The sequence below is a fragment of the Coregonus lavaretus genome, assembly GCF_964263955.1.
Source record: "Coregonus lavaretus genome assembly, chromosome: 1".
Classification (NCBI taxonomy): Eukaryota; Metazoa; Chordata; class Actinopteri; order Salmoniformes; family Salmonidae; genus Coregonus; species Coregonus lavaretus.
The window spans coordinates 31691078-31704038 of NC_139988.1; the positions used below are offsets into that span (position 1 = coordinate 31691078).

A 12961-nucleotide genomic window follows, 5' to 3' on the forward strand; every position below is an offset into this window, starting at 1 on the left:
CAAAGCACACACATCCCTGGGTAGCTCCTTTTTTCAGTTCGCTGCAGCTAGCGACTGGAACGAGCTGCAAAAAACACTCAAACTGGACAGTTTTATCTCAATCTCTTCATTCAAAGACTCAATCATGGACACTCTTACTGACAGTTGTGGCTGCTTCGCGTGATGTATTGTTGTCTCTACCTTCTTGCCCTTTGTGCTGTTGTCTGTGCCCAATAATGTTTGTACAATGTTTTGTGCTGCTACCATGTTGTGCTGCTGCAGTGTTGTGTTGCTACCATGTTGTTGTCATGTTGTGTTGCTACCAAGATGTGTTGTCATATGTTGCTGCCATGCTATGTTGTTGTCTTAGGTCTCTCTTTATGTAGTGTTGTGGTGTCTCTCTTGTCATGATGTGTGTTTTGTCCTATATTTGTATTTTATTTTTTATTTTTAATCCCAGCCCCCGTCCCCGCAGGAGGCCCTTTGCCTTTTGGTAGGCCGTCATTGTAAATAAGAATTTGTTCTTAACTGACTTGCCTAGTTAAATAAAGGTTAAATAAAAAAATGAAAAAACTGCATGATCATTACACAGGTGCACCTTGTGCTGGGGACAATAAAAGGCCACTAAAATGTGCAGTTTTGTCACTCAACACAATGCCACAGATGTCTCAAGTTTTGAGGGAGCATACACTTGGCATGCTGACTGCAGGAATGTCCACAAGAGCTGTTGCCAGATAATTGAATGTTAAGTTCTCTACCATAAACCGTTTTAGAGAATTTGGCAGTACATCCAACCGGCCTCACGTCCACAGACCACATGTAACCACGCCAGCCCAGGACCACATCTGGCTCGTTCACCTGTGGAATCGTCTGAGACTAGCCACCCAGACAGCTGATAAAACTGAGGAGAATTTCTGTCTGTAATAAAGCCCTTTTGTGTGGAAAAACTCATTCTGATTGGCTGGGCCTGGCTCCCCACCCATGGCTGCGCCCCTGCCCAGTCATGTGAAATCCATGGATTAGGGCCTAATGAATTTATTTCAATTGACTGATTTCCTTATATGAACTGTAACTCCGTAAAATTGTTGAAAATGTTGCATGTTGCGTTTATATTTTTGTTCAGTATAGATTCAGCCGCGGGCGATTTTTCGATGGTCGGTAAGGTGACCAGAACATAATTACAAATAATTTGTAGACTGCAAATTGACCGCAAGAAGCCCAAACAGATATAATAATTGACCAAAACATAATAATTTCAAACCTTGCTTACATTTGTATACCATCACATCTAATTTATCTCTCTAAACTTATAATCACTTCGAGCTGATTTGCTGATGTTTTTACAGTCTTTTATGTGTCGTCCCCCATTTTGGGGGCCAAATAAAATCACCTGCGGTCTATGGCCTCAACCATGGTCTATGGCCTCAACCTACATCAAATAATATTTTGAAAAATATAATATGATCTTTCTTTCTAAACACGTGTGGCGGCTGCCTTCATTGACGTCATATCCAGTCTGCTTGTGTTGTTGTTTTTCCTGCCTGGCAGAGGGAGTGGGAATGCGCTGACGGCTGGGAGGAACGACAAGAAAGGGAAGAGATAAGAGAGAAAGGGAAAAGGCCCTGGGTTCCACCGTCCGTCAGGTTAGGTATCAACCACCTACAGATTGCAGTACCGTCTTACCAGTCACTAAACCGGGGGCGAAATGTCGTCGTCTACCAGTCGTCAGCTTAGCGAAAGCAGGGCCATTCCAACCAGGACGGTGTTGATCAACGATAGAACGCAGCTACCTCATGATTATTGCACCACCCCTGGAGGCACTTTATTTTCAACAACTCCGGGAGGTAAAATCAACACAAACCTATCAATTGTATCTTATTACTGATGTGTATTTCGCTATGCACTGTCGTGCATTGTGGCCTAGCTAGGCCGATTGCATGGCAAGGCATCCTTTTCGAAGCGTTCAAAACAAAAACAAAGGTTTGCCCCGCCCTTGCCGTCCCTTTTGGCAATGTGATTGGTTGGTGTTCAACGCAGTGATCTGAATCATGGTGGCTACATTTGTAACAATGCAATATATTATTTATTACAGTGCCTCCAGAAAGTATTCACACCCCTTGACTATTTCCACATTTTGTTGTGTTACAAGGTGGGATTAAAATGGATTGGAATGTCACACAAAATACTATGTAATGTCAAAGTGGAATTAAAATTCAAACTGTCAAAGTGGAATTAAAATTCAAACATTTGTAAAAATTATAATAATAATAATAATAATGAAAAATGAAACACTAATATATATTCGTTACATAAGTATTCAACCCCCTGAGTCAATACATGTTAGAATCACCTTTGACAACAATTATAGCTGTGACTCTTTCGGTGTAAGTCTCTAAGAGCTTTGCACACCCGGATTGTACAATATTTGCAAATTCTTCAAGCTCTGTCAAGTTGGTTGTTGATCATCGCTAGACAGCCATTTTCATGTCTTGCCATAGATTTTCAAGCCAATTTAAGTCAAAACTTTAACTAGGCCACTCAGGAACATCCAATGTCGTCTTGGTAAGCACCTCCAATGTATATTTGACCTTGTGTTTTAGGTTATTGTCCTGATGAAAGGTGAATTTGTCTCTGTGTCTGTTGGAAAGCACACTGAACCAGGTTGCCTGTGCTTAGCTCTATTCCATTTATTTTTATCATAAAAAACTCCCTAGTCCTTGCCGATGACAAGCATACCCATAACATGATGCAGCCACCACAATGCTTGAAAATATGAAGAGTGGTACTCAGTGATGTGTTGGATTTACCCAAACATAGCACTTTGTATTCAAGACATAACGTTAATTTCTTTGCCACATTTTTTGAAGTTTTACTTTATTGCCTTATTGCAAACAGGATGCATTGTTTTGGAATATTTCTGTACAGGCTTCCTTCTTTTCACTCTGTTATTTAGGTTATTATTGTGGAGTAACTACAATGTTGTTGATCCATCCTCAGTTTTCTCCTATCACAACCATTAAACTCTGTAACTGTTTTAAAGTCACCATTGGCCTCATGGTGAAATCCCTGAGCTTGTTCTTTCCTCTCCGGCAAACTTAGTTAGGAAGGACGCCTGTGTCTTGGTAGTGACTGGGTGTATTGATACACCATCCAAAGTGTAATTAATAACTTCACCATGCTCAAAGGGATATTCAATGTTAGCTTTTTATTTATTTTTACCTATCTACCAATAGGTGCCCTTTGCAAGGCATTGGAAAACCTCCCTGGTCTTTGTGGTTGAATCTGTGTTAGAAATGCTAGACTCAGGGACTTTTTTACATTTTCGTAATTTAGCAGACGCTGTTATCCAGAGCGACTTACAGTTAGTGCATTCATCTTAAGACAGCTAGGTGGGACAACCACATATCACAGTGATAGTAAGTACAATTTTCCTCAATAAAGTAGCTATCAGCAAAGTCAGCGCTAGTAAGGGGGAAAAGAATCAAGTGTGATCGTTAGTTCACAAATGCTTTTTTTTTTCCTTACTGATAATTGTATGTGTGGGGTACAGAAATTAGGTAGTCATTCAAAAATCATGTTAAACACTATTATTGCACGCAGAGTGAGTCCATGCAACTTATTATGGGACTTGTTAAGCAAATGTTTACTCCTGAACTTATTTAGGCTTGCCATAACAAAGAGATTGAATACTTATTGACTCAAGACATTTCAGCTTTTAATTTTTTATTAATTTGTACAAATTTCTTAAAATATAATTCCATTTTGACATTATGGGGTATTGTATGTAGGCCAGTGACACAAAATCTCAATTTAATCAATTTTAAATTCAGGCTGTAACATATGGAAGCCCAGTGAGGACAAATTGATAAATACAAAATTCCGTCGTTATGTTGAGATCACAACTATTTATCTCATGATCACTACATAACAAAAGTTGTTTTGTTGAGATCACAAGATAATCAAAAGTACCACGCATCATCCATTCATTTGTTCAGATGCACAATAACCACTTCATCAAGAAGCCCTATGGCTTTGTTGAGTGCAATGTGGGGCATTTGAGCCCTGAACGATGCCTGACAGGCAGCACCGTCTCCCAGGCTGTGTGCCACCCCCAAGACCACAGTCAATCGCATGCAAGAAACAACACAGCTAACCTGGCTAGTCTTGTGAGCTAGCTAGGTAGTCTTGTTAGCTAGCTAGCAAGCTAGCTTGTTATATATGCTGGTTGTTAGCTTGCATAACTGATATATGTGTATAATTATAAGGGACACTTTGTGGATACTATTTACAGTGGGTGAGCTACATTCCTGACAGGCTGATCCGATTCAATTTCAGCCTCAGAGGCTGATAAGTCAGGAAGCTGCCTTATAGGCTGTTTTATAGATACGACTTATTGCAGGCAGATTAGCTGTCAAAGTGCTTTATAAGCAAATGCATATCTGATCTAGGGGGTGAGCTCTATCCCTGGCAGGCTGATCAGATTCAATAGCAGCCTCATCTTGATCCAAGATGGCGTAGCAGTGCGGTCGTGTATTCTGTAGTGTGCTCGTGTCAATAGCCTGTTTTTTTTTTGTTGTTGTCTTTTTCGTATATATTTCTCAATCTCACTTTTCATCCTTCAACTAAATATACTTTCCTGCAACCCGCCTCACCCAATGTGGAACGGATTCTATTATTTCTTATACCTTTTTATCAAGAACCTACGCCTGAAACTAGCCAGCTAGCCAGCTAACTAGCTACTTGGTAGCTACTTGCTATTAGCCATCGTTAGCGGTTTTCACCATTGTCCGTGGCCTGCACTACCTACCAGCCAGCTCTAGCCTGGACAATTATCGGCCAGTCTGCACAGTGCGCTATCGACTCAGAACATATCGGATTTTCTGCCGGAATCACTGAATCACTGGATCTTTAACACCAGATCATCGCAACTAGCTAGCTGCAACTGAATGGATGTTGTTGTTGGCTAATCACCACTGCCCTGAAACAAGCACCAGTTAGCCTTGAGCTAGCCTCGAGCCAGGCCCATCTCCCGGCTATCTACCTCTCTGTCAACCGGACGGGACCTCCTAGTGTCGACACAGAGCCCCGCCGATCCATCACGACTGGTCTGCCGACGTAATCGTCTGATGTGGTTTCAACAGGCTTCCCGACCACGAAGATCCATCTGCTAGCCCCGGCCCGCTAGCACACGCATTCAACAGCCGTGCCTCCTGCTAGCCTGTGCCGTAGTAGCCATCGAACTGCTCCCGGACTCACCTTTTGCTGTTCACTGGACCTTATGATCACTCAACCAACCACACAGCTGATGCCTGCTGGGCTGTTCCTTTACACGGTACCCCATCCTGTTTATCTGTCCTGTATCTGTTTAGCCTCATCCCAAACTTTCGTCGCTATTACCAGTTGTTGTCTTAGATCTCTCGAATAACGCCTGTGATTGCTTTATGCCTCTCTCCCATGTCAATATGTCTTGCCTATTGCTGTTTTGGTTAGTTCTTATTATACAATTTCACTGTAGAGCCCCCAGTCCCGCTCAACCTGCCTCAGATAGCGCCTTTGTTCCACCTCCCATACACGCGGAGACCGGCTCAATCGGTGCCTCCAGTGATGCTATCTCTTTCATCGTTACCCAACGCTTAGGTTTACCTCCACTGTACTCATATCCTTCCATATCCTTGTCTGTACATAATGCCCTGAATCTATTCTACAATGCCCGGAAATCTGCCCCTTTTATTCTCTGTACCCAATGCACTAGAAGACCAGTTCTTAAAGCCTTTAGCCGTATCCTTATTCTACTCCTCCTCTGTTCCTCTGGTGATGTAGAGGTTAACCCAGGCCCTGTAGCCCCCAGTATCACTCCTACTCCCCAGGCGCTATCATTTGTTGACTTCTGGAACCGTAAAATACTTGGTGTCTTGCATGTTAACATCAGAAGCCTTCTCCATAAGTTTGAGTTATTCACTGCCTTAGCACACTCCGCCAACCCTGATGTTCTAGCAGTGTTTGAATCCTGGCTTAGGAAGGCCACCAAAAACTCTGACATTTCCATCCCCAACTACAAACCTTTCCGTCTAGATAGAACTGCCAAAGGGGGTGGAGTTGCAATCTACTGTAGAGATAGAGCTCTGCAGGCTATCTTACTATCCAGGTCTGTGCCCAAACAGTTTGAGCTTCTACTTCTAAAAATCCACCTTTCCAGAAATAAGTCTCTCACTGTTGCCGCTTGCTACAGACCCCCCTCAGCCCCCAGCTGTGCCCTGGACACCATATGTGAATTGATTGCCCCCCATCCATTTTACATTTTACCTTTATTTAACTAGGCAAGTCAGTTAAAAACAAATTCTTATTTACAATGACGGCCTACACCGGCCAAACCCGGACGACGCTGGGCCAATTGTGCGCCGCCCTATGGGACTCCCAATCACGGCCGGTTGTGATACAGCCTGGAATCAAACCAGGGAGTCTTTAGTGACGCCTCAAGCACTGAGATGCAGTGCCTTAGACCGCTGCGCCACTCGGGAGCCCAAAACCTCAGAGTTTGTACTGCTTGGTGACCTAAACTGGGATATGCTTAACACCCCGGCCGTCCTACAATCTAAACTAGATGCCCTCAATCTCACACAAATTATCAAGGAACCTACCAGGTACAACGCTAAATCCGTAAACATGGGCACCCTCATACATATCATCCTGACAAATGTACCCTCTAAATACACCTCCTCTGTCTTCAACCAGGATCTCAGCAATCATTGCCTCATTGCCTGCGCCCGTAATGGGTCCGCGGTCACCCCTCATCACTGTCAAACGCTCCCTAAAACACTTTAGCGAGCAGGCCTTTCTAATTGACCTGGCCCAGGTATCCTGGATGGATATTGACCTCATTCCGTCAGTAGAGGATGCCTGGTTGTTCTTTTAAAAGTGCTTTCCTCTCAATCTTAAGTAAGCATGCTCCATTCAAAAAATTCAGAACTAAGAACAGATATAGCCCCTGGTTCACCTCAGACTTGCCTGCCCTTGACCAGCACAAAAACATCCTGTGGCGTACTGCATTAGCATTGAACAGCCCCCGCGATATGCAACTTTTCAGGGAAGTCAGGAACCAATATACACAATCAGTTAGGAAAGCAAAGGCTAGCTTTTTCAAACAGAAATGTGCATCCTGTAGCACTAACCAAAATGTTTTGGGACACTGTAAAGTCCATGGAGAATAAGAGCACCTCCTCCCAGCTGCCCACTGCACTGAGGCTAGGAAATACTGTCACTACTGAATTTCAATAAGCATTTTGCTATGGCTGGCCATGCTTTCCACCTGGCTACCCTCCCCCCCGGCCACCAGCTCTGCACCCTCCGCTGCAACTTGCCAATGCCCCCCCCCCCCCCCCCCCCGCTTCTCCTTCACGCAAATTCAGATAGCTGATGTTCTGAAAGAGCTGCAAAATCTGGATCCCTACAAATCAGCTGGGCTAGACAATCTGGACCCTTTCTTTCTAAAATTAGCCGCCGAATTTGTAGCAACCCCTATTACTAGCCTGTTCAACCTCTCTTTCGTATCATCTGAGATCCCCAGAGATTGGAAAGCTTCCGCGGTCGTCCCCCTCTTCAAAGGGGGTGACACTCTAGATACAAACTGTTACAGACCTATATTCATCCTGCCCTTCCTTTCGAAAGTATTTGAAAGCCAAGTTAACAAACAGATCACCGACCATTTCGAATCCCACCGTACCTTCTCCGCTATGTAATCTGGTTTCCGAGCTGGTCATGGGTGCACCTCAGCCACGCTCAAGGTCCTAAACGATATAATAACCGCGATCGATAAAAGACAGTACTGTGCAGCCGTTTCCATTGACCTGGCCAAGGCTTTCGACTCTGTCAATCACCGCATTCTTTTTTGGCAGACTAAATAGCCTTGGTTTCTCAAATGACTGCCTCACCTGGTTCACCAGCTACTTCTCAGATAGAGTTCAATGTGTCAAATCGGAGGGCCTGTAGTCTGGACCTCTGGCAGTCTCTTTGGGGGTGCCACATGGTTCAATTCTCGGGCCGACTCTATTCTCTGTGTATATCAATGATGTCGCTCTTGCTGCTGGTGACTCTCAGATCCACCTCTACGCAGACGACACCATTTTGTATACATCTGGCCCTTCATTGGACACTGTGTTAACAAACCTCCAAACGAGCCTCAATGCCATACAACACTCCTTCCGTAGCCTCCAACTGCTCTTAAACGCTACTAAAACGAAATGCATGCTCTTTAATCGAACGCTGCTTGCACCCGCCCGACCGACTAGAATCACTACTCTCGGCGGGTCTGACTTAGAATACCTAGGTGTCTGGTTAGACTGTAAACTCTCCTTCCAGACTCACATTAAGCATCTCCAATCCAAAGTAAAATCTAGAATCGGCTTCCTATTTCGCAACAAAGCCTCCTTCACTCATGCTGCCAAACATGCCCTCGTAAAACGGACTATCCTACTGATCCTTGACTTCGGCGATGTCATTTACAAAATAGCCTCCAACACTCTACTCAGCAAATTGGATGTAGGGATGTAGCTCAGTTGGTAGAGCATGGCATTTGCAATGCCAGGTTTGTGGGTTCGATTCCCACGGGGGGGCAGTATGGAAAAAATAAAAAAATAATGTATGCACTCACTAACTGTAAGTCGCTCTGGATAAGAGCGTCTGCTAAATGACTAAAATGTAAATGTAAATGTAGTCTATCACAGTGCCATCCGTTTTGTCACCAAAGCCCCATATACTACCCACCATTGTGACCTGTATGCTCTCATTGGCTGGCCCTCACTACATATTCGTCACCAAACCCACTGGCTCCAGGTCATCTATAAATCTCTGCTAGGCAAATCCCTGCCTTATCTTAGCTCATTGGTCACCATAGCAACACCCACCCGTAGTATGCGCTCCAGCAGGTATATCTCACTGGTCATACCCAAAGCCAACACCTCCTTTGGCTGCCATTCCTTCCAGTTCTCTGCTGCTAATGACTGGAACGAACTGCAAAAATCTCTGAAGCTGGAGACTCTTATCTCCCTCACTAACTTTAAGTGTCAGTTGTCAGAGCAGCTTACCGATCACTGCACCTGTACACAGCCCATCTGTAATTAGCCCACCCAACTACCTCATCCCCATATGGTTATTTCTTTTGCTCATTTGCACCCCAGTATCTCTATTTGCACATCTATCACTCCAGTGTTAATACTAAATTGTAATTATTTATTGCCTTACCTCCATAACTTACTACATTTGCACACACTGTATATAGATTTTCTATTGTGTTATTGACTGTATGTTTTGTTTATCCCATGTGTAACTCTGTGTTGTTGTTTTTATCGCACTGCTTTGCTTTATCTTTGCCAGGTCGCAGTTGTAAATGAGAACTTGTTCTCACCTGGCCTACCTGGTTAAATAAAGGTGGAAAAAAATAAAATAAGAGGCAGATGTCAGGATGCTGCCTTGTAGGCTGTTTCATATGTAAGGCTCCTTGCAGAAAGCCTACTGGGCAGCATCCTGACTTATCAGCCTCTGAGGCTTCTATTGAATCTGATCAGCTTGACAAGAATAGAGCGCAACCACTCTTGATCATATACATAATGCACTGACTGCTAATCTGCCTGCAAGGAGCTTTAGCTATGAAACAGCCTACAAGGTAGAATCCTGATTTATCAGCCTCTGAGGCTGCTATTGGATCTTATCATCCTGTCAGGAATGGAGCTCACCCACTCTGTAAATGTAAATATTATCTATAAAACATGAAGTGTCCCTTACATTTATAAACGTTTCAGTTATGAAAGTTAACAACCAGCATATATATAACACGCTAGCTAAGTAGCTAACTCGCTCACAAGACTAGCCAAGTGAGCTGCGTTGTTGCTTGCATGTGGTTGGCTGTGGTATTGGGGGTGGCATACAGCCAGGGAGACAGGGCTGCCTGTTAGGCATCGTTCAGGGCTTAAATCCCCCAAGAAGGCTTAGCTCAAGATAAGGGACATTTAGCTTGCTAACATTCTAACTTATAAACTGATAATGAGCACCAAACACAAATGAAAGCATGATGTTAGCATGAAATGTACCCTCCCTTAGTGTAGCAATCAATAAAAACATATGCACTGATCCACCATGGGCTCAGCTGTACTGTCAATCTATCATCAATGCGTCTATTCCTATTTATGAAGTTAATCTTGTGATCTTGACAAAACAACTATTGTGATGTCGTGATCATGAGATAAATAAGTTGTGATCTCGACATAACGAGGGAATTTTTTATATATTCATATGATCTCTCTGGACATCCGTAGTAACACTACAAAATGTGGAAAAAGTAAAGGGGTGTGAATACTTTCTGAAGGCACTGTAGGTAGTTACAATGTATTTATATATTCATACTTCCTCAAACCAGCCAGGCATGTATCTGAATTTCATTGTCTCAGACAGTGCTTTTGCATGTAAAAAACTATTGCACTTTTATTGAAATAATGTTAACAGAAAGCTAAGGCCTCTGCTTTTTGTTTACAGCTTTTTGTTGACAATACTGTAAACAATTGTGCCAGCACCTGATGTAGGCACCTAGGCAGTGTTGTGTATGACATACGCCATCTTTTGTTTAAAATGGGTATTTACAGTAAATATGTAACGAGCTAAACAGGTTTATGCTCTTGCCCTTACTATTCACAGATGTGTGTATTGTGAATTGGTGCATTTTTTATTTTATTTGCTGTCATCATCCATTGTAATGATGACAGGATTACATTTGCAAAACAAGAAAACAGATTAATACAATTTGACCTTGATTTGCCTACATTTGCACTGCTGCACAGTGCTACACTATTGCATGTTTCATGTAAATGAACAACATTGTAAATGAACGAAAACAACAAAGACTCCATTTACACATAAAGTCATAGAAGCAATAGAATCAACGTGTTGTTATCGACATGATGGTGTACCAGTTCTCTAAAGCAGGTTTGTAATACATCTGTTGTTAATGCATTTCTATACAGTCAATGGTTGTAACTAATATGTCAATGATGTTATTAAATAATCACTCTCCTCTATCGTAGGGACCCGGATCATCTACGACCGTAAGTTCCTATTGGACCGGCGTAACTCCCCCATCGCCCAGACCCCCCCAGCCCACCTGCCCATCATCCCCGGGGTGACCAGCCTCAACATCCTGACCGAGAACAGAAGGAACGAGGCCAACAACCACATCAAACCCCACAACAGTCATGGCAAGACAGCCACCGGTCAGTGGGTGCCATATCCTCGGACAATATTAGTAATAAAGGTATTACACCCCTGCTTTAGAGTACAACTCACGTGTTGATGACATTGTATTTGTGTTCTTGTGTTTAAAGGTGAGGATGCTCAGTTCGAGATGGACATCTGACCTCACCTGAGGAACCACACCGGAACAACAGAAGAAGAAACTAGCCTGGTTCCTGTCCTGTCCTGTGTGCCAGTGGCTTGGCTTGTAGAAACAAATGTTGTGAGCCCTCACATCACTCACAGCAGCCATCTTCTTTAGCTCTCTGTCTCGCCATCACTGGGTGTGATGTATGTAAACCACGCGGATAAAGTATACCATGTAATACGGTAACTATACGGCCAACTTGGCCCCATACTGTGGCTCCGTTTCAATGTCCATGCTAGCATACCACTTAGAATGAAGCAATGTATTTGACATGCATCCTAAGTGGTATGGTACTGTGGATATTGCAATGTAGCCCGCATTTGTTGTAACCAACTCTTCTATCGTTGTCAAGCCATAGTTTGGCATGACTGAAACAACACAGAGATGAGTTGGCTACAATACAAACTGACTGGGCTACCAGGCTATGGCCAACCCTGAGACCTAGCGGAAGAATCTGCAGGTCTATTCGAATAGGTCTCAGGGTTACCAACCGTCGTATGTGTATTGTATGTACTTCAGCCACACAACAAGGAAAAGGGCCTAAAGGTAACCAGAGATATTCTTACCCATTAATGAAATGTAGACGCCCAAGTCAATGCAGTAATCTAAGCTGACCATTTTGTATTTCTGTATGAGTCCTTACTACCAGAGCACACTGTAAACAAAGCCGTCTTTACCGCTTTAGACATTTTATAATGGGGCCCAAGAAACTGTACAACATCTACTAAATGTACTTGTACTACTTTGTAGAGCAAAGTACTGGCCTTAGAATAATCAGTCAAAGGGATTGATATTACTTATCCTTTTCAGAACTTTTGTCGTTCACATTGTTTGGGTAAAATATTCATTAAAACAAATACTGGATATGCTCTTACCTGCCTGTTTTGTAGTCCGTTAGTTACCAGCAATTAAACTAATAAGGGATGATGTGACTGATAAAAAAAAAAGAATCAGATTAGCTGAGAATTTCATAATCATTCCAAGTCTTGAATATCTATCCATCACCAATACAAGCCTGACTTTATGGTGCGTTTTGGGTCTTTCTGGTAAAGGATTTTATAAAGATTTACCATTTGGAAAACCTTGGCTTTAAGTTTGTGGTGATGGTTTGATAGATTTGCAAATGAAAGGAGAAAATGAATTTATACATTATTTAAGGCTATACTAAATGTTAAACATAGTCAGATAATTGCTAAATAAATTTGAATTAACTACATGAAAATTGCTAAATAAATTTGAATTAACTACATGAACGGTTTATATTTTGTCGCAAAAGAGATTTCAAACAACAAACCTAAGTTCTGTTCTAATTAGAATTAACTACATTTTCAGAGAAATGCCATGGACACTGTTTACAGCAAGATCAATAAAGTTCCTTATGATGAGGATTATGCTGTTCTCCCCATTTTGTCTGTACACATGGTTTCACATGGTTGAGATCACATTGATAACAAAAGAGGAATACTTTATTGTCCAATGTACACGAATGTGCAACACATGTATTCTGCTTTATCGCATTCCCAACCCCTCCAAAAGACAGAGATACACACAGAGAGGAAC

General features: G+C 42.7%; 1 protein-coding gene across 1 annotated transcript; it reads left to right on the plus strand.

The window, feature by feature from the left end:
• The first annotated feature begins 1499 nt into the window (after nt 1-1499).
• On the plus strand, nt 1500-12789 carry LOC311134955 (eukaryotic translation initiation factor 4E-binding protein 2-like). Its single transcript, XM_084168726.1, has 3 exons — nt 1500-1823; nt 11049-11234; nt 11346-12789. The coding sequence occupies exons 1-3, from the start codon at nt 1685-1687 to the stop codon at nt 11375-11377; spliced, it is 357 nt and encodes a 118-aa protein (XP_084024852.1). The 5' UTR covers nt 1500-1684; the 3' UTR covers nt 11378-12789.
• The last annotated feature ends 172 nt before the right edge of the window (nt 12790-12961 follow it).